The sequence below is a fragment of the Microtus pennsylvanicus genome, chromosome 5 (genome assembly GCF_037038515.1).
Source record: "Microtus pennsylvanicus isolate mMicPen1 chromosome 5, mMicPen1.hap1, whole genome shotgun sequence".
NCBI lineage: Eukaryota > Metazoa > Chordata > Mammalia > Rodentia > Cricetidae > Microtus > Microtus pennsylvanicus.
The window spans coordinates 125456739-125474867 of record NC_134583.1 but is presented as its reverse complement, the minus strand read 5'-3'; the positions used below and the strand labels follow the sequence as shown (position 1 = coordinate 125474867).

Here is an 18129-nt window from a genome sequence, read left to right as displayed (position 1 = left end):
CTTCTCTCAATGTCTGCCTTTGGCTGGTTACAGTTTCATCAGGCGCGGAGGAACCGGCACAGGTGTGACGGCTTCCTTAGGAGAACTCCCTCCACTCTCCTTGGCATTTTCATCCCCATGAAAACCCAGCCACAGCAGGCAGCTGAGGGGATTGTGTGGCAATTGTCTTCCTTCCCTACTGCTCTGGGCCGAGTCTGGGAAAGAGGCAGGCAGGCACAGGGCTGCAGGCACAGTCATTCCCCTTCGGGAAGTCATGGTCCAGGAGAAAGGTGTTAAAGTCAGTCTTGTCAACACTCCACTGAAATGTCCCCACACAGGACAGGTGCTAAGTAAAACACCGCGCATCATGGCCCAGCAGAGTACAGCACAGCAAGGCCTTCTGAGGGGCCGCTTGAGGCCTCATTATCAGAGTGTGGGCTTGTCTGGAATGTAAACTATAGGAAGTAAAGCAAAGGATTCCAGAAAGGGGCAGCCCAGTAGTGGATCACCAAACACCTGAAGTTCAGCCAGAAGATGCTGTGGGTCTTGTCACCAGAGTCGGGAGGGACCAAAGGAAGAGATCTGGGGTGACAGCAGAAGCACCTCTAATATGCCCCCGTACCTGTGGTCTCATGTCAGTGGAGGGTGCCTCACCCACGAGCCAACTTCCCCCTCTGGTGAGAGGCCCTACACAGCCATCTTGTCTCTAAGAGCCAGTTGAGAGGCCCACACGGAACCCTGGCACCACTGTCAGGGAAAACCTAGCTTTTCTTTTTGCCTAGCTCCTGTGTGTCACTAGGCGACTAGTGTCTACAGCAAGTAGAGTGGCTCCTTCTATCTTTTTCTAGGGAATGGTTGATGGGAGCAGACCCCTTGGAGGGAGAACACTCCCAGAAGCAGCTGTACCAGGCTGTAACTTGGAGGCACTCAACTTTGTGTCTGTGAACACGAGACTTTGCAGTGCCTGTCCAGTCCAGGCTTGCCCACCAGGAAAGCCATGGGGAGGGGCCACGGCTGAAGAGCAGCTTGGCTGTTACACAGAGGAAAGGGACACATCTGGAGGTGGACAGAAAACCATTTATCTAAATAGAATAGAAATAAACAAAACCTTTAAAAACAATCACAAGATTTACAAATAAATTGGTACAAAATAAATAGGTATTGTAAATCTACAACATTGGAATTAATTATAAACGCGCCCATCATGACAGTCAGCTTGTGAAGCCCGTGCACCTGACCTGCGCTTGTTTAGCTTCCATTGATGCCACTGCTCAGAAGCATGAAGTGTATACCGTGAAGCAGTGGGTACAGCTAAGGAGGGCGGGGCCATCAGACAAAGCGGAGCTGGCTGTAGGCCCAAGGGGATGTTGGTAACTGGGCCATGGTACCAGGAAGAGACATGCTCAGAACCTAAAAGCGCCGCCAGCTTCCATGATCCAGATAGGTTCTGCAATCCTAGGAAACAGATCTGGCTTGGGAGTGATGAGGAAGGAGCCACACCTACCACCACAGGGAAGAAACCAATCCGCAGTAACTCGTGAAGACGCGAGAAGCTCTGCCCCCACCTACCTCCCAGATCCTGGCCGTCAGGAGTGGGTTGGGGTAGGGCAATGAGAGAAGCCGGAGGAAGAGCAGCAGTGCAGTCTTTTTTTTTTCCTTAAAAAAAAAAATCACCACCCTCTCACCCAATAAGGGACAACAGAACCCTAGGCTCCATGGATGAGGGGATTCAAAACAGTGTCTTAATCACAGATGGTATACTAACAGTAGAGATGTATGTACATAATAAATAATATAAAACAAAGCATATACATTTGTGGATTTAAAGGACTGCAAAAATAAGAAAAGTCAATGGATTGATAGGCTGTTCACAGTAGACCGGGCATGGGTGGTGGTGAATCCGGGCTAGGCGGGGCCGTCTGGAGATCACTCCTCCCCACTTCCCTCTGTTCTAGGGGCCCAGCTGTTTGTATGGAAGAAACCTGAGTCTCCAAGAGGAGCAGGCACTCAGGTCTACTAGGTCCCTTTGATAGTTTTCTGTAGAGCGATTCTGCAGGAATCCAGCCCCCTAAGTAAATACACGTGGATCAGATGTGAGCAGCATCATAAGGGCCTTTCCAAGGGAGGCCAGACAGCACCCAGTCACCCAGTGTCTCCCTCGTCTGTTGACCCGCAGCTGTGTGCACACAAACACCTGGAACCTGACTCTACTGCCATTTTGATAATGCTTCAAGTACTACCTGGCATTCCCCATCAGAAGGCATTTGAAACAATCGCAGTTGAGATGTCCCAATGGCTCCGGTATAGAAAGGTTGCCTGAGCTATGTCAGCCACAGGGAACCAAGAAACAGATGCCCTGCTGCTCACTAGCTGCTGTGAAAAACTGCCCCTCTTCCTGACTGGTGGGTAACAGGACTCCCCAGAAGGAAAGCCAGGAAGTTAGCATTGATTCCAGGAGGAGGAAGGCTGCTGACCCCAGCTTTGAGACCAGCTGACGCAGGCTCAGCCTTGAAGCACTACTCATCCCTCAGGTGGAAGCAAGTGAACCTCAGTGAGTTCATCTTCCCCATCAGCCACTCAGACACAAGTAAATGGCCCTGAGGTATAAAAATCCACTAAGTAGGTTGCTCATTGATAAATCTGTATGGAAAAACTTCCACATCCCCTGCCCCCCACTCACTTCCCTATACGTCTCTAAATTCCTCCCAATTCTGGGCTAGCCTACAACTTACCCAGTAGTCCTGCGCAGAAGCACCACAATCCTAGGCCCAGAATGGAAGCAAACAGCCCAGGAAGGAGCCTGATTCCTCCGTAAGAAAGGACACACTGGTACCTCATGCCTAAAACAGCCATCAGCCCCTCACAGGAAAAGCACATCTCGGGCAGCAAGGAGGGGAGTTTTGCCAGGCCACTAGGGAGTTGTAAGTCGTCAGCCCTCACGGGAACAAGGTGTGTGCGCTGTACCAGTTAACCTGCCTGGGTTCACCCTTGGGAGACGACACCCCCTGGGTGCAGGCACGGTGACTGCACAGATCCCTGGTAGTCTTCAGAGGAGGACAGAGGTGCTTGCATGAGTTTGTAACTAGCCAGGACACAGGCTCAGTCACTCAGCACCTACTTGGTTTGCTCCTTAACCCAAATAACTTGAGGGCAGAAGTTCACGGTCCCTGCTTAACTTAAAATCCTGTTGCTCCATTTCTTAAGGGAAATGCGTTTGGACCTGCCATGTTTTCCTAGACTTGGAAAAGCTAGTCCTTATCCGTACAGAGCTGGGGATGGCAAGGAGACTTCACAGTTAGTGTTCCTATCAGTGTGAAGTTCTGCACTGAACGCTGCACACGTTTCTTGGACTGACATGAGAAAGTGGTGTGAGGCTCAGCTCCCTTCACGTGAGGTCAGTCACGCCCATACAGAGTATGAAAGACGAGGCACCTTCAAATTAAGAACCAGTTTAATCTAGTTGACTAGCACCCCAATACTCATGTATAAATTTCAGGATTCTGTTTTCTCAAGAGTTTAATTACCAGGGTCTGGACTTGCCTGACAGAGAGCAGCAGAGTGAAGGACCCTCACTTAAACTGACCATCCTGGCCACATCTGACACAGGCTGCCCTGTCCTCTGGCTGGCAGCGGTGGCTCCAGATACCATCATGGAGCAGGGGGTAGGCCCATAGCAACCCGAGTCTGGCCTGCCTGCCTTACCTCTACATTTGCACACACAGCAGCCTGGGGGCTACAGCTAGAGCTACAAGGAAGGAACCCTGCACGTGGCCAATCCATTACGTGCCTGTCTGTCTTGATGGGAAGCCGTGGGGTCAGCCACAGATGGTATGCAGATGCCGTCCTAGCCGAGACGGTTTTGCTGCCCCAGAGGGGACCTGAAGAATTGATCACTCAGCGCAAGCCGTTTGAAGGTCAGGTACTCTCCGCAGAGCAGCGGAAACTACAGCCAGTTCACCTTGTGCACCCGGGAACCAGGGAGGAACTATTCTGAATTCCTGGTCATGAGAACTGAGTAACTACTCCAAGGTAATGAGATCATTAATGAGAAGTGAACACAAAGCTGGTGGCTACAATCTCGGTCTCTGAGAACCGCGCTCCCCAGCTCCTAAGAGAACTCTACAGTTAACTGCCACGCTAGGTGGTGACTACGCTCTCTCAGCTCCCTAGACTCCCACGTCTCTAGGGTCCACAAACAGTGCCGCTCTGAAAAGGGACCAAGCATGCTTCTCTCCCAGAGGCCCCTCCAGCAGCAAGGCTTGTCTGAGCAGGTGTGCTGTGCCCCTGGCTCCCCAGGCCTCAGGGAGGGGCCCCGATCCTGGCCAAACTGAGAGAGTTTGCATCTGTGCACATGATGGTCCTTAGTAAATGGATTTTTTTTCACTTGGATGTGTTTGAAAAGGGGGTGCCATAGTATGGGGTTCCATATGGTAGGAACCCTTGCCCAAAGTGGCAGATTAGGAATCACTCAGATCCTTTGGAGGCCACTCCAGTGACCTTCCACCAAGTGAAGCCAGCCCTTCTCTGTCAGGCACGGCACCCTTTGAGAACTTCAGGACCACTACCTCTACCCAGGGGTAACACTGTCAGTGGACATGGCACCAGAGGCCCGGACCCAGGTGTAGCTGTCAGGAGTACGCCCAAGGCCATGGGTGCCATTCCCAGTACGTACACGCATGCAAGCGCGCACGCACACACACACACACACGCACACGCACACACACACACACACACACACACACACACGTTTTCTAGACTCACCAACTATTTACAAGGAGATTAACCCAACACGTTACCCTCCCAGAGCCCAGCCTGGGGTTAGCAGACCTCCTACCTGAGGGAGGAGGCTGATGGTGAGCTTTAGGGTTCCTTGGGCAGGAAACCCGGGCACAGGAAGGCTCTCTTCTCCAGCTGTGACCTGGGTAGTGAGAATCCTATTGAACATTACGGTCAGGAGGTCATTTCAGTGTATGAGTATCGCCAGCAAACATAGGTAACCACTTAAAACAAACTAGTTAAGGAATCAGTCACCCAAACAGTACCCGCTGGCGTGAATTTCACAACACATGGTAAATTTGGTATTAAAATAAGACAGGGACATACATGAAACGCTCACAACACACATTTGGTTTCTGGATCTGTTTGGGGTCCAGCTGACTCTGGCTGTATGACAGCCTCTCTGGCATTGACCACCTCTGAAGCAAGAGGCATCTTTGCTGGACCACTGCCACTTCTGGGCCCTACAGTCCAGGGACAAGATGGGAGGGGGCACTTGGCTCTCTGGAAGAAGGGGTGAGACAGGTAATCCCTTGTCCTTCTATTAAAAACAGTACACATCCCACCCCACCCCCACCTCATTCCGATAACACATAGATCCCCATGGGAAAGAGGCAACTAACGTAGCTGCCATGCCGTATGTTCAAGCCCCATGGAAAGTTTCCATTTGGCACCTGTAGCAGCGGCTTGGATTAGCAAGAGTGAGGGCCGAGAGGGTGGCGGGGGGTGGCTCAGCTGATGCCCCAGACCACCCCAGGTTACAGGACTGTGGATGAAGTCAACTTGCCTCTTGCCAATGATAAACCATGGGTTTAAAATTCATTAACATTCATTTTGGTGATAAAAATTCCTTAGGGTGGGAGCAAAATCACATTCCCAAGCAAACGTTAGCCCTTCCTAAGGGAAAGGGACACAATTGAACATATTTTCGAAATACTATATGCACAGGGTGTCTGCAGCTTCTGCCAACACCCACAGTGACGACAGACTTGGCACGTTCCTCAGTGACATGGTCTTCTTCATTCATCCATCAAGTTCGACAGTGACACCCACCGGCACACAGAGGAAAGGTAGCCTTCCCGGGACGGCCAAGGAAGGCCACTCAAGGGGCAAGTCCATTCTGTTAGGGTCACATCATGGGATCACAGCAGAGCTAGCTCAGACAGACCAACTTAAAACTCTGCAAAAGACACTTGAAAAACAAAAAACATGATCTCTGGAAAAAAAAATAAATGAGATAATTTTTAAATTCATGCACACTGAGGAAGGAAAGAAACGGTGAAAGTACTGAAAAATAAACATGATTCTATTTGGGCAGAAGTCTGTCTCCGAATTCTTGAAAGCCATGCCCCAGCTGTCGGTGTCACGTGCCTGGTCTCCATCCCTACCCATGCTGCCCTCCGCAGCTTGCCGTCCTCTGCGGCCTCAGGGACAGGGGCAAAGTCTTTGGTCTCATTGCTGTAGGACGCAGCACGGCAGACAGGCTCACACTGGTGGAAGTCATGGTCAGCCAGGCCAGGAGGCCAGACGAGAGACCGAGGGGCTCTAGATGGCGCCGTCACTGTGCAGGCTGTGGTTGGTCTTGTTGTGTGATACACAGTTCTGTTCGTTGAGCAAGTTGGCTGTCTCGTCCGGCAGCCCGTCATGCAGCTCCGTAAGAGTCAATTCAATTCTAGTATTTTCACTGTCTGAAGACTGAGGGGTTTTGTCCATCCGGGATGCCATCAAGGCATTTTGGTATTGCTGTCTGGAGATCTGGGGCCAGAAGAGGACACAGAAAACACACTGAGACAACACTTATTTTTAGCTTCTCTTGTCTCCTACACGGCATCACAATCTCAACACCCCAGAGCTCTCAGAGAGAACCGTCCTTGAGTAGGAAGCGGGCAGCGCTGAAGGTCAAGTTGGTTCTCACCACTGGGACCCTTCCTACATCTTGCCTCTTAACGCTCAGATCCGAGAAAAGTGGGGTCAGTGTCCATCAGCTAAGGTCATTGCAGGCTCCAGTAGGTGTCTATTTCAGACTAAGAAGAACCTGTCTCCAGGGCAACCGCAGAGTGCTTTTCGGGTCAGCCAGAGCCACCAGCTGCAGGCTCTGAGAGCTCTGAGAAGGGCTCTTCCCTCATCTCCATTCCTGCCCCTGCCAAGACCGTGTTCCTCATCTCCATTCCTGCCCCTGGCAAGACCGTGTTTGCTTTCACTGCTCATGGCTGCTCATGGCATGGAACTGAGGTCAGTATGGGTCCTAAGAGGCGGCAGGGTGTTCTGACAGCCAAGGGGAAGCCTGTGGGGACTGGACCAGCTGTCAGGGATGTGGCTGATACCTGCGGGATCCAGCCAGCGCGCCCTCCCCCGCTCACCTTGACAAACTGCAGGTCAGAGAGGGCTCGCACTGAGTAATCAGGGATGTAGACCTGGAGGAATGAAGAATTGAGCTGGTTGTTGCTGCTCCCCAAGGTTGGTGTCATGGCGTCAATCCGGTCACTTCGGCTGAGAGAGTCTGAGTGGTTCAGGCCACAGGGGCGAGGAGGTGACTTATTTTCACCTAGAAGAGGGAGAAGATTCAGCTTTTAAAGCACTGTAGATATAGCCAATGGGGAGTGATTACTCCAAATAAAAAGCAATTGCACAAGCACATACCATGTCCCTCCCGCAGGCTACGTGGGTCTCAGCTGTGACAGACAGGTCTGGGTAGAAAGGCAAACAAAGGCTCAGGAGCTGGGGGCCCGCCTCACAGGGAACATCACTAGATACACAGGTGGGGCTGGGAAAAGGCCTGGGACACGGAAGCTTCCTGAGACTAATAAGGAGCAGAAAAGACTCTTCTATTATTTTTCTAGAAGCCAAAACTAATTATCACAGTCCCTCTCCTTTGCCACTTATCTATCAGCAGCTCAAGGTGCCTTGGGAATTCAAGAACACAAGACGATAAAATCAGGGACAGGTCTGCCTACAATGTCCGGCAGTGAGCTCCCTGGAACAAGTGTTCAGGGCAGGAGAAGCTGTGCTCTCGCTGTCAGAGAACGTTCTTCACAGCTTTTTATTGTAAATGTTCTGTGCACTGCACGCAGTGCCCATGGAGGCCAGAAGAGGGGGTTGGGACCCTTAGAACTGGAGTAAACATTTTTAGCTGCCATGTGGGTCATCTGGAAAAGCAACAAGTGTCCTTAACCACTGAGCCACCTCTCCAGCCCCCATTCTAAGCGTCCCAGCACTCAAGGACAGAGGTGGGTGGATCTCTGAGTTTGAGACCAACCTTGCCTAGAGAGGAAGTTCCTGGACAGCCAGGGCTACAAGAGAAACCCAGTCTCAAAACACCTAAACAAACAAACAAACCTTACTTTTGCACCGAGGACACTTAACAAACTATTGCAGATACAGCTGGCTGCCCACGTTAAATGGGCTCTGAATTGCAGAATGCCCCAGGATAGAGTGGACCCACTCACCCATCTTCCAATGTCCTTAACTGATGCCCCCACGGAAGAGGCAGCCTGTGGCTAATGCCACCTGTCAGCTGTGGAAAAGTCTATCACCATTGTCACCGTCTAGCTTCTATCTCAAATGACAGGCGTGTGTAGTGCCACTGAGCAACCTGAAGCCGCCCTGAAGAAGCTGAAGCACTGGTTCCCCTGAATCTTTCCTCCCCTCACAGTGGTACCAAACCCTCAGCCTACCCACCACCCACCCCACTTGGTAAACATCCCCTCAGGACAGAAAACGTCAGTACCAGGAACCCAGGCCACAGGCTCCATGTCTACCGTCCTGTCCTGTCATAGCTCACAGGGCCGCCTGCCCCCTGGTTTGACTCAGCAGCCCCTCCTACACCTCCTGAGAGAATGCACACATTAATAACCAGTGCGTTAGATCTAACAGAGGAGTACTTTGAACCCGTAACCCAAATCGGCTGAGCTCCAGCATCCTTATCTGTAAGATGAGTACAGTGTTCCCAGCTCGTGTGCTCTGAGCGTTCAAAGGAAGACAGGAAGTGCTGAGCACAGCGTGACATCCAGTGAGCACCAGATAAATGTGCCACACTGATGTGTTAGCTTTTCCCAGACCTCACCACCGTGCCTCTGCCTCAGGATCAAGTCTTTCCACACAACAACATCACCTGTTATGACAGCCCTTTAAGTTCTTCTGAACAGGGAATTCTGTGGCTCTACCTCCAGGTTTCAGAATGAACCACATGTTCCCACACATCTTTTGAAACAGTGTTTACTTCTATGGAGTCAAGGCTTTAAAGGCAGGTACCGGGCAGGCTTACTGCCTCTTGGCCAGACCTCCAGGAAGAGGACGGGGCTTGAATTCTTCTGGGCTTCCTGTCAGTAAGCACTGTTTTCTCTCTCTCTCTCTCTCTCTCTCTCTCTCTGTGTGTGTGTGTGTGTGTGTGTGTGTGTGTGTGTGTGAGAGAGAGAGAGAGAGAGAGAGAGAGAGAGAGAGAGAATATGCCTGCACTGTGTTTGTGCATGTGTGCGTGGTGGATCCCTCGCTTTGCCCGCCAGCATGACCACAGTCTGGAGAGACCGCCACTTCTCTGTACCCACTCTACAGAGCCACGGGCCGACACGATTGTCTGGGAACGTACCTCATGACTTTAATGCTGCTGATCAGCTCTCACAGACAATATTAGAATCTTAAGAGCAACAGCAATAACCTCTCACCACAAGGCCAGCGACATTGGCTGCAGCCTCCTCGACATGAAGGCAGCAGGCCTTGAGAAACTGTATCTGCCTACGATTCCAACAGACTCAACTTTTGCTCACAAAAGGCTGCCAGGAAAGTTTAATCATTTTTAAAGTTATCATAAAATTATTGTAAGAGGGAAGAGTTGGAGTCCAGTGACAGCTCAGCCATTCCGCAGCGGGGTGGAGGCAGCTGGGAGAGATTTAACTGGTTTTCTGGGGTTGTTTGCTGCTCTTTGATGGAAGCCGCCTGTTTTCTCAAGAAGCTGCTGGAAGTTTGTCCTCGAGGCAATACTCCTGACGTAAGCAGGGGTCTGGGGAGCCTCGAACTATTTCAAGATCTGAGTGGGAAGGCAGGACCCGGAGTACACAAAGTGTTCTAAAGTGACACAGAAGCACAGGCAGGAGCCTTGCCCGCTCGATGAGGGTGTGCTTGCCTCCAAACTGGAGTCGTTTTGGTCCTAGCTACTCTTGCTAAAAGCACTGTCCTCCTGTTGCGGCTTGATAGGGATGGCAGAGTCAGCTCAAGTCACTGATGCTTTTAATCCTAAGAATTTCACGGAGCCCTTTTCTAGCGGTGTGCACGCTGGAAGCTCTGGGTGAGGCCTTCCAGTGCGGCTTCCCAACAGAGCAACCATCTGAATTCTGGCGGATGCTACTTGTATACACTGGATTTTCCAGAGTCGGGGCAGTCAGTCAGTCGGCCAGATCAAACCCTCAGATTTCTTGTGAGTGAGCCCGACCCAGCACCCAGGCCCACTGCTGCCTGGAAGACGACATCACTACAGTGGATGTCACTCCTGAGAGTGGTGTGAGATGACACAGGTTCTGCCATGGGTGCCCTATGTTCACGTCCCTGTGGCTGACCAGTGAGCGAAATGGAACTGGATAAAACATGCCACACTTATCACGCCAGAACCAGAATTCCCTCTTATGTCCTTTTGCTTTTTTGAGCCAGGATTTCTCTGTGTAGTCCTGGCTATCCTAGAACTCACTCTATAGAAAGACTGGCCTCAACCTCGGAGATCTGTCTTCCTTTGCCTCCCAAGTGCTGAAATTAAAGGCGTGTGCCACCACCACCTGGCTGAGAACCAGAATTTCATGTGCTATCTTTGAAATGAGCCGAAGCCAGGCCTGCTGGGATGGCCTGTCAGAAAAGCTGCTTAAGTCTCTGGGCCAGGAAAATCTGTGACCCTTCGCTTCCACCCAGAGGACAATTGTTTGAGTTAAGAAAAAAAAATGGCAAAATCCCTTTTATTTGGGGGGGGGCATGTGTGCCAGAGGACAGGTTGTGAGGGGCAGTTAGCTCCTTTCACAGGTGGTCCCAAGTATCAGGCTCCGCATCAGAGGCCTGTACTCACTGCGCCCCACGCGAAAGCTTTAGGGACTGTGATGCCAGGTTCCTGGATGCAACTTTGCTCTTCCAGCTTTGTCAAGCAGGAGTAATGGCAGCAAAGCTGGTTAGAAAACTCAAGAGGAAAATACAAAAGCGAAGTCGCATAAGAGGTGGTGGCTGCTTTTCTGGTGCTGGCATGGGGATGATGTCTCCCTCCAGCGTGGAGCTGCACCGAGATGCGGGCTAACGACTGTCCTGGCTCCAGCGGGTGCACGTGACCATGCTGAGGTGTTAAGACGGCTGCAGGAGATCTGCGTCTGGGTTTTCTAAGCCACTTTCGCTGGGAAACTGAAGCACATGCAGTCGAAATGCCTGTGAGACTTTCCAATGCTCATGAAACACTGACGCCTAGCTTGGGTGCGGAGTGGCATTTCTGCGAGTGCCCCCTCACATTTCCAGGTGGAGGCTGCTGTCCTCAGGTCCTCTGCAAGAGCAGCACCTCTCCAAGCCCACAGAGAGGAATGTTACACTAAGTGTAGGCAGTCACCTTGGACCATATGTGTAAACCCCGACCTGCAGCGGTCAGTGCCACCAATGTCCATCAAGGATGTCCGCTCAACTTCGGCTCAGAGCAGAATCTGTGGTTTCTCCGTCTCGTGGCTTCAAAACACTCATTCTGTGATGCATGGGAGCCGCCCGGCTTCACCGGTGCCCCATGGTCTTCCGGTCACCATGGAGGTCACATGATCAGATGATGCCCAGATGAGGACCATGCGAGTCACTCAGATGGACGTGGCCCAGAAGGCACAAATGGAGAAGATGCAGCATTCTGCACACACTTAGTGGGGACAGGCGAGAAGCACAGGCTCTCCGAGTTAGCATCGCCAGCCGTCTTTGCACATGCCGTGGGTGTGAGCAGCAAGTGCAGTTTCTATTTCTTGTCCTCAATCTTTGCTTGGTAGTTCTTGACTGAGGCAGTGATGTTTGTTTGTAAATTAAACCCTCTCTCTTCCCCCAATTTCTAAGCCTGACTCTAACACCGGGGCTGTAATAGGCAGGGTACCAAACACCTTAACTGCTCTGTTCCAGAACCAGGCATTCACGTGGACGCTGGTTCTGAACAGAAGCCTAGTGGACAGGATGAGATTGGGAGTCCTAACAGAATTAAGAATTCTAACAACTAATTTATAGTTACCCACCCTCATGGTAACTTTACCTTTCAGATAAGGGAAAATGCTCGTTTTATTGTTTTCCCCTGAAGTTCATATTAGGCTTTAATCTATTGAAACGAATGTCTTTCTGGGCCATAATGTCACCTCCAATAAGCTTGCTTAGCTTTAAAAAAAAAGTGAATAACACATATTCACATCCTTTATCCGAAATCCTTGAGATAAATAAAGGGCTATATTTCCAGCTGTAGATTGGTCCGTATGTGCATCCCATAACACAAACCCTGTTCTGCAGCCCTGCACCAGCCCGGCCACTCAAACTTAGCTACAGTGAGACACAGAGGACCCGAACCCACAAAGAGGGGCAGAAGCAGCCGCCCCACCCAAGTTCATGTTTTGCTGTCAAATTTACATGTTCAGGTTTCATGACAACGCTAAAGATGAGACTTTGGTCTTACCTGGGCATGGGGGCACCTAACCACAATCGTGTGCTGGGGAGGTGAAGTCAGGGAGGCCTGTATTTAAGGTCGTCCTCAGTGCTACAGCAGCTTCAAGTCTGAGGCCAGCCTGGGCTACAAGAGACCTCATCTCAAAAACAAAACAAAACCAAAATCAAGACCCTTTCAAGCTAGGCATGGCTGTGTCCCCTTTAGTCCCAGTACTCAGGATGCAGAGGCAGGGGGATTCCTGTGAGTTTGTGGTCTTCCTGGTCTGCATAGTGAGTTCCAGGACAGCCAAGGCTAAGACCCTATTTGAAAACCAAATAAATGGCTAAGCCTTTCAGCATAGTTGTGTTTTGTTTTTCTGGCTTTTTGATTTGGTTTATTTTATCCATCCTACCCAGAAATCCTTTGTTTCGGCAGCAAATTAGCAGATACAATAGTGAGACATTGCAACCAGAGGTACCTTGTGGAAGGGGCTAGATGTCATTGGCTTAGTCTAGCACCCACTCATGAAGTAGCTGTTACTGTAATGTCAGCAGGCCTGTGGGCCAGGACCTTCAAGGCAGGGCTGTTTATACCTGACCAGTTGGAGCAGGCATAGCAAAGAAATCTCAAATTCTACAGAGAAAGTAAAATTCAAATTTTAATGGGCTTTGGCCAAGAGTCATCAACTTCAGTATCCCTATGACTTTTTAAACAAACAGTAAACATGAACAAATAAAATAAAAGTATAAATGCATGTGTGTGCTGGCTGGTTGGAGTCAGATGGCACTGGGAATATCTTATGGCAGACCCTAAGAGCAGAGAGAGGATGTGTTCATGTATGATGTGTGTGTGTGTGTGTGTGTGTGTGTGTGTGTGTGTGTGTGTGAAGCCAGAGGTCAACCTTGGGTGTCCACTTATTTTTAAGGCAGTGTCATTCTCTGGGACCTGGGGCCCACTAATTTGGCTCAGCTGGCTGGCCAGTGAGCCCAGGGGTCCTGCAGTCTCCACCTCCCCAGTGTTGGGATTAAACACACACTACTAGACTGGCTTTGGGAACTGGAGATCAGGTCTTCCTCCTCCTACAGCAAGCATTTCAGTAACTGAGCTATCATTGAAGTCAGAGTTTTACTCCGTGGCCATTCTGACCTCAAACTCACTATGTAGCCCAGGCTGGCCTTGACCGTGTGACAATCTGCGCACTTCAGCCTTCTAAATACAGATTAGACGTGTGGGCCACCACACTGGCTGACGGCAGACAGAAGGGAATCTTAATGAATTTCCTTCTGAGGTAAGTGTCGCCTCCTAGAGTACTCCAGAGTTTGGCTGAAGTTAGACCGTATATAAAGTTCATCAGTCAGATTGAAAATTACAAGCTATATGGGGGAAAAGCAACACAGAAAAGTTGCATTTCCCAACACAGATGCTCAACAATCTTCCTCTTTGAGACAGGGTCTCCCTATACACGTAGCTCATGCTAGTCTTAAACCCTTGATTCCACTGCCTCAGACTCCCGCATGCTGGGATTACAGGTGTTCACCATAAACTCAGTTACGGCTAAGCAACTTTAATTAAAGAAAGATTAAAGCCTTTCTTTGCAGTTGATGGGCACGGTGAGTACATTGGGCACGGCCACGCTCTCCTGCGGGGAGATAATCTGCAGCTGGTCAGGAATGCGCAGGACACTAAGTCTAGAGCAAAGGAAGGCCCTGAGCGGCAGGGCCCTCTGTCTGAGGAAGGCAGAAATACACCAGTGAGCTCCGGGACAAGTGCCCTAAGGCAGGATGCGTGCAGTCTTTCTCTCACTCGCCAAGAAAACCCATACTCCCCCAAGATTTTGTCCAAACAGATTCCCTGGGAGCAGCTGAGGGTTGGGGGGCTGAGGCCCTCAGGTCTCTACAGACTCCACTTCTCACAACATGCTGAAGATGGATTAATACTTGGGGCAGATCTGAGTGTTCCAGGCCAGTGCAGACTGGATGGGCAGAAAGCACTGGACCGTCACCATAGTGACTCTCTGTGCCCCGGTCACCACGGTTCCTAGGCTAGAGTTCCTTTCCAGCCCTCTGTGGCTAATGTTTTCCTGGACAGCCCCCTCTTAGTCAGCAACCTGAGCGTTTTCAGGCTGCAGGAAACAGGAAGTGTTGTGGAAATAGAGTGTGTGGCCCTGGTGGCCAGGCTTTCCCGGGGTTACGAAGAGGAAGCATGCAGAATTACCTGGAGAGCCTGCTGCTAACACCTCTGTCCTGCTGACAGCAAAGGTTCGGGACAGGGACAAAGGAACTGAAAATGGAGAAAAACACGGTGAGATGGCATTGGAAGTCAGAAGGGGGGCTTCACATCCAAGGGACAGGAGTGGACAGTATCTCACTGACATGAGCATCCCACCCGGAAGTGCCGGAGCCCTGTGGTCTTGTGCAATGGAAGAGACACAAGTGACTTTCCAGGAAGAGCAAGGCAGGGAGTATGCTCTCTTCTAAAAAGTTCTGAAACCCCCAATACCCAAATGGGGTCCACAGCCCCCAGAAAAGCCTTTCTCAAGGCCCAAGTCACACTAGCCACATACAACCGCAGGAGCAACTGGTGCAGGCCCTAAGAAGAGGCCGAAGCCTCACCCAGCATTCACCAGGGAACCTTGTGAGCCCTCAGTTACCCAACTCCCTGCTATTCTTGGTTTCAGAATTTTGGCCTGGTGTTTGAATTGCTTGGAATGATTTCAGGTTTCAAAGCAGAGGCAAATGTATAGGCAGGCAGAGGTGAGGCTCCTAGCTGCTCACTCAGTCAGGAGACGAGCCCCACCACAGGGAAACCCCGGAGGGCAGGCCGTGGTGGGTGGGACATGCCTTTCCACAGTCCTGAGAACCAAGGGCTGCAGGCTTTGCCCAGATCACAGGCTTCTTTGCATTTCTTTGTTTTGAGACAAGGTCTCAACATATAGCCCTGGCTGGCCTAAAACTTGCTGTGTAGGCCAGACTGGGCTCAAACTTAGAGAATCTTTCTGCTTCTGTTTTCCTGGTGAACAGCTTACGAACACTCTTCTTTGCGTACCTGTGCTCAATGCACATGGAACATATGTGGAGAACAGAGGAAACTTGGAGGAGCCAGATTTTCTTCCCACCATGTGAATCTTGGAATTAAACTCAAGTCCCAAGTCTTGGCGGCAATGGCCTTTTCCTGCTGGTATCATTTCACCAGGGCCACAACTTGATCAGACCCAGGCAGATCTTAATGTGGCAAACCTGTGCTAACTGCACATCTCGATGGATACACAGCCCCCAGAGCCCAGTCATGAGGTTCAGTACATAGAGGCCTTTGACATGAACGGTGAGGGCTTTCTGGTGAGGTGTGAGCTCTTTGCTGGCTTTTGTTGTTACTGTTTTGGTTAGTTTGAAACGTATCTTGTAGTCTGGGGCTGGCCTCAAACTCACTGCATAGCTCAGACTAGCCTAAAACTCTGGTCCTCCCACAGCCTTTCCCACGTGCTGGCACTAGAGGTATGGCCATCACCCCGGCCTTTTTGCTGACATTTTCTGAGTGAGATTTCCCTTACACTATGGTTCAATATGCGCTGGGCTAGGGTTTAGGCTTAACTCTCCAGAAATCAGCAAAGATGTTTTGCTCTCATTTCTTTCCAGGGCCACCTTGTAGGTGTGGGTCGCGAACCTGGGCTAACTGGAGGCAAGTAGTCCTAGGGCAGTCTCCGCACAAATGCCTTTCTGTGACGTAGCATCTCCTCTTGTGGCTGTGCTGTTGTTTTTGAGACAAGGCCTTGCTATGTAGACCTACGGCTTAAAGCTCACAAAGCAGACAACACTGACTGGGAACTTGTAGCGCTCTTCCTGCCCCCACCTTCTGAAATCCATTTTAAGGGTCACAGCACACTGTATACATAGTAACCCATCCAGCTACAGGGCACCAAAGGTCTTTTCTCAATGTCATACAGCCTGCATCTCGGGCCGTGACTCGGGTCTATCTACGCCCAGTCACAAACCCCTCTCCAGGTCACCGAGCGGTGGAAATGGAGACCCCAAATTCACAACAAAGACCTAGTAGGAATGCTCACACAGACCCACATTCACATGTGGGGACAGCGTGCCCTTAGGACTGTGAAACCCGCACAGGACAGCGAGGGATCTGGATGTTAGTGGCTTTCTTTCTGATGGTGACATCCTTAAGTCTGCCACACTGCCGAGTGGGACAACAGGGAAGACCAGTGTCACAGAGACAAACTTCCCTGAAGGAGTTTTTCAGTCTGACAGTCTCCCGGTAAGGTGGGTTAAGGTTAGCTTTGGGCTTTGTGAAGGTTTCCTTGTACAGGATGCTCTTTTATATTTTGGCCACAAGGTGGCACTCCAGCACCTCTGTTTACCTGCTTGACCTGCTCCTGGCCAGAGAAGGCAAGCAGTGGAGTAGCAAGAGCCAGAGGGCTTGGGAGCACAGCAGAGTTGGGTGAAGATACTCCTGCTGGGGCAGGTCACCTTTCAGGCACCCTAGAATCTCAGAGAACTTAATTTTCCATGGCATACCCACACACCACAAACACCAGCAAACTCCTTCATCCTCAGGAAGATGCAGCAGAAAACCCCCAGAATAGCTATGATGTACAGCTTAGACTCAGGGTGGACGCTTCTTAAGCTGCACAGGGGACACCCTGGGTGGGTGGGGATAGGGAGCACGTCCCACAGGGGACACTCTGGGTGGGTGGGGATAGGGAGCACGTCCCATGACGGGCAGGGGATACCCTGGGTGGGTGGAGATAGGGAGCACGTCCCACAGGGGACACCCTGGGTGGGTGGAGATAGGGAGCACACCCCACAGGGGATACCCTGGGAAATACTGAACTTGTAGGAAGTGCTGAAGCTGAGCAGCAACTCAACAGACCCCAGTGTGCACACCCACTAGAAGATAGTTTTCACAGGAAACAGCCCTCCATGGCTGGTCTAAGGGTTTACAGTCACCATGGAAACGCACTTCCAGGGAGATGTAGCTGGATGGAGAAGACACAAACTCAAGTGTGGGGATGTCTTCCATAGCCTGATGTCCTAGACTGATCAAGAGGGTGAGCTGGGCACAGCATCCATCCTTCCTGCTTCCTGTGGACCCAATGTCACAGCTGCCTCATGCTCCTGCCACCATAGTCTCTCTGCCGTGACTATCGCACAACCATCACCTGATAAAAACCTTCCTTCCTTTGTCAGGCAAGTGCGGTGCTCTGTGTTCACACAGGGAAGCACCACACAGAACATGACCGCAGCACTGGAGGGGGAGACAAACTCAACCCGCTCCATTCCTCGTAGTTCCATTCACACAGTTCAAAGGGGGGGGGGCAGTGACGCAGAAGGGTGAGAGGGCCTTAGGTCTGCACAGCTCTGTTCGCTGCATGGAAACCTGTGGAGGTATCTACGTGCACAGCTTCTGTCTCTAGGGCTCATCGATGACAAGTTAGAGTAGAGCACACAGGCCAGCAGGGCACGGGAAGGACTGACGGGAGGACTGACACTGAGGGAGGAGGACTGACACTGAGGGAGGAGGACTGACACTGAGGAGGAGGAGGACTGACACTGAGGGAGGAGGACTGACACTGAGGGAGGAGGACTGACACTGAGGGAGGAGGACTGACACTGAGGAGGAGGACTGACACTGAGGAGGAGGACTGACACTGAGGAGGACTGACACTGAGGAGGAGGACTGACACTGAGGGAGGAGGACTGACACTGAGGGAGGAGGACTGACACTGAGGGAGGAGGACTGACACTGAGGGA

The 18129-nt window shown here is 51.1% G+C and overlaps 1 protein-coding gene across 1 annotated transcript in view; it reads right to left on the bottom strand.

The window, feature by feature from the left end:
- Window positions 1-1038: 1038 nt before the first annotated feature.
- The window catches only part of Cnnm2 (cyclin and CBS domain divalent metal cation transport mediator 2), a 127731-nt gene continuing 110640 nt past the window's right edge, over window positions 1039-18129 (bottom strand). Inside the window, exons 6-8 of the mRNA XM_075974310.1 lie at window positions 14585-14650; window positions 7116-7300; window positions 1039-6510 (exon numbers count right to left, since the gene is read on the bottom strand). Coding sequence (XP_075830425.1) covers window positions 6301-6510; window positions 7116-7300; window positions 14585-14650 — 461 coding nt within the window. The 3' untranslated portion in view covers window positions 1039-6300. The remainder of the gene's footprint in view (window positions 6511-7115; window positions 7301-14584; window positions 14651-18129) is intronic.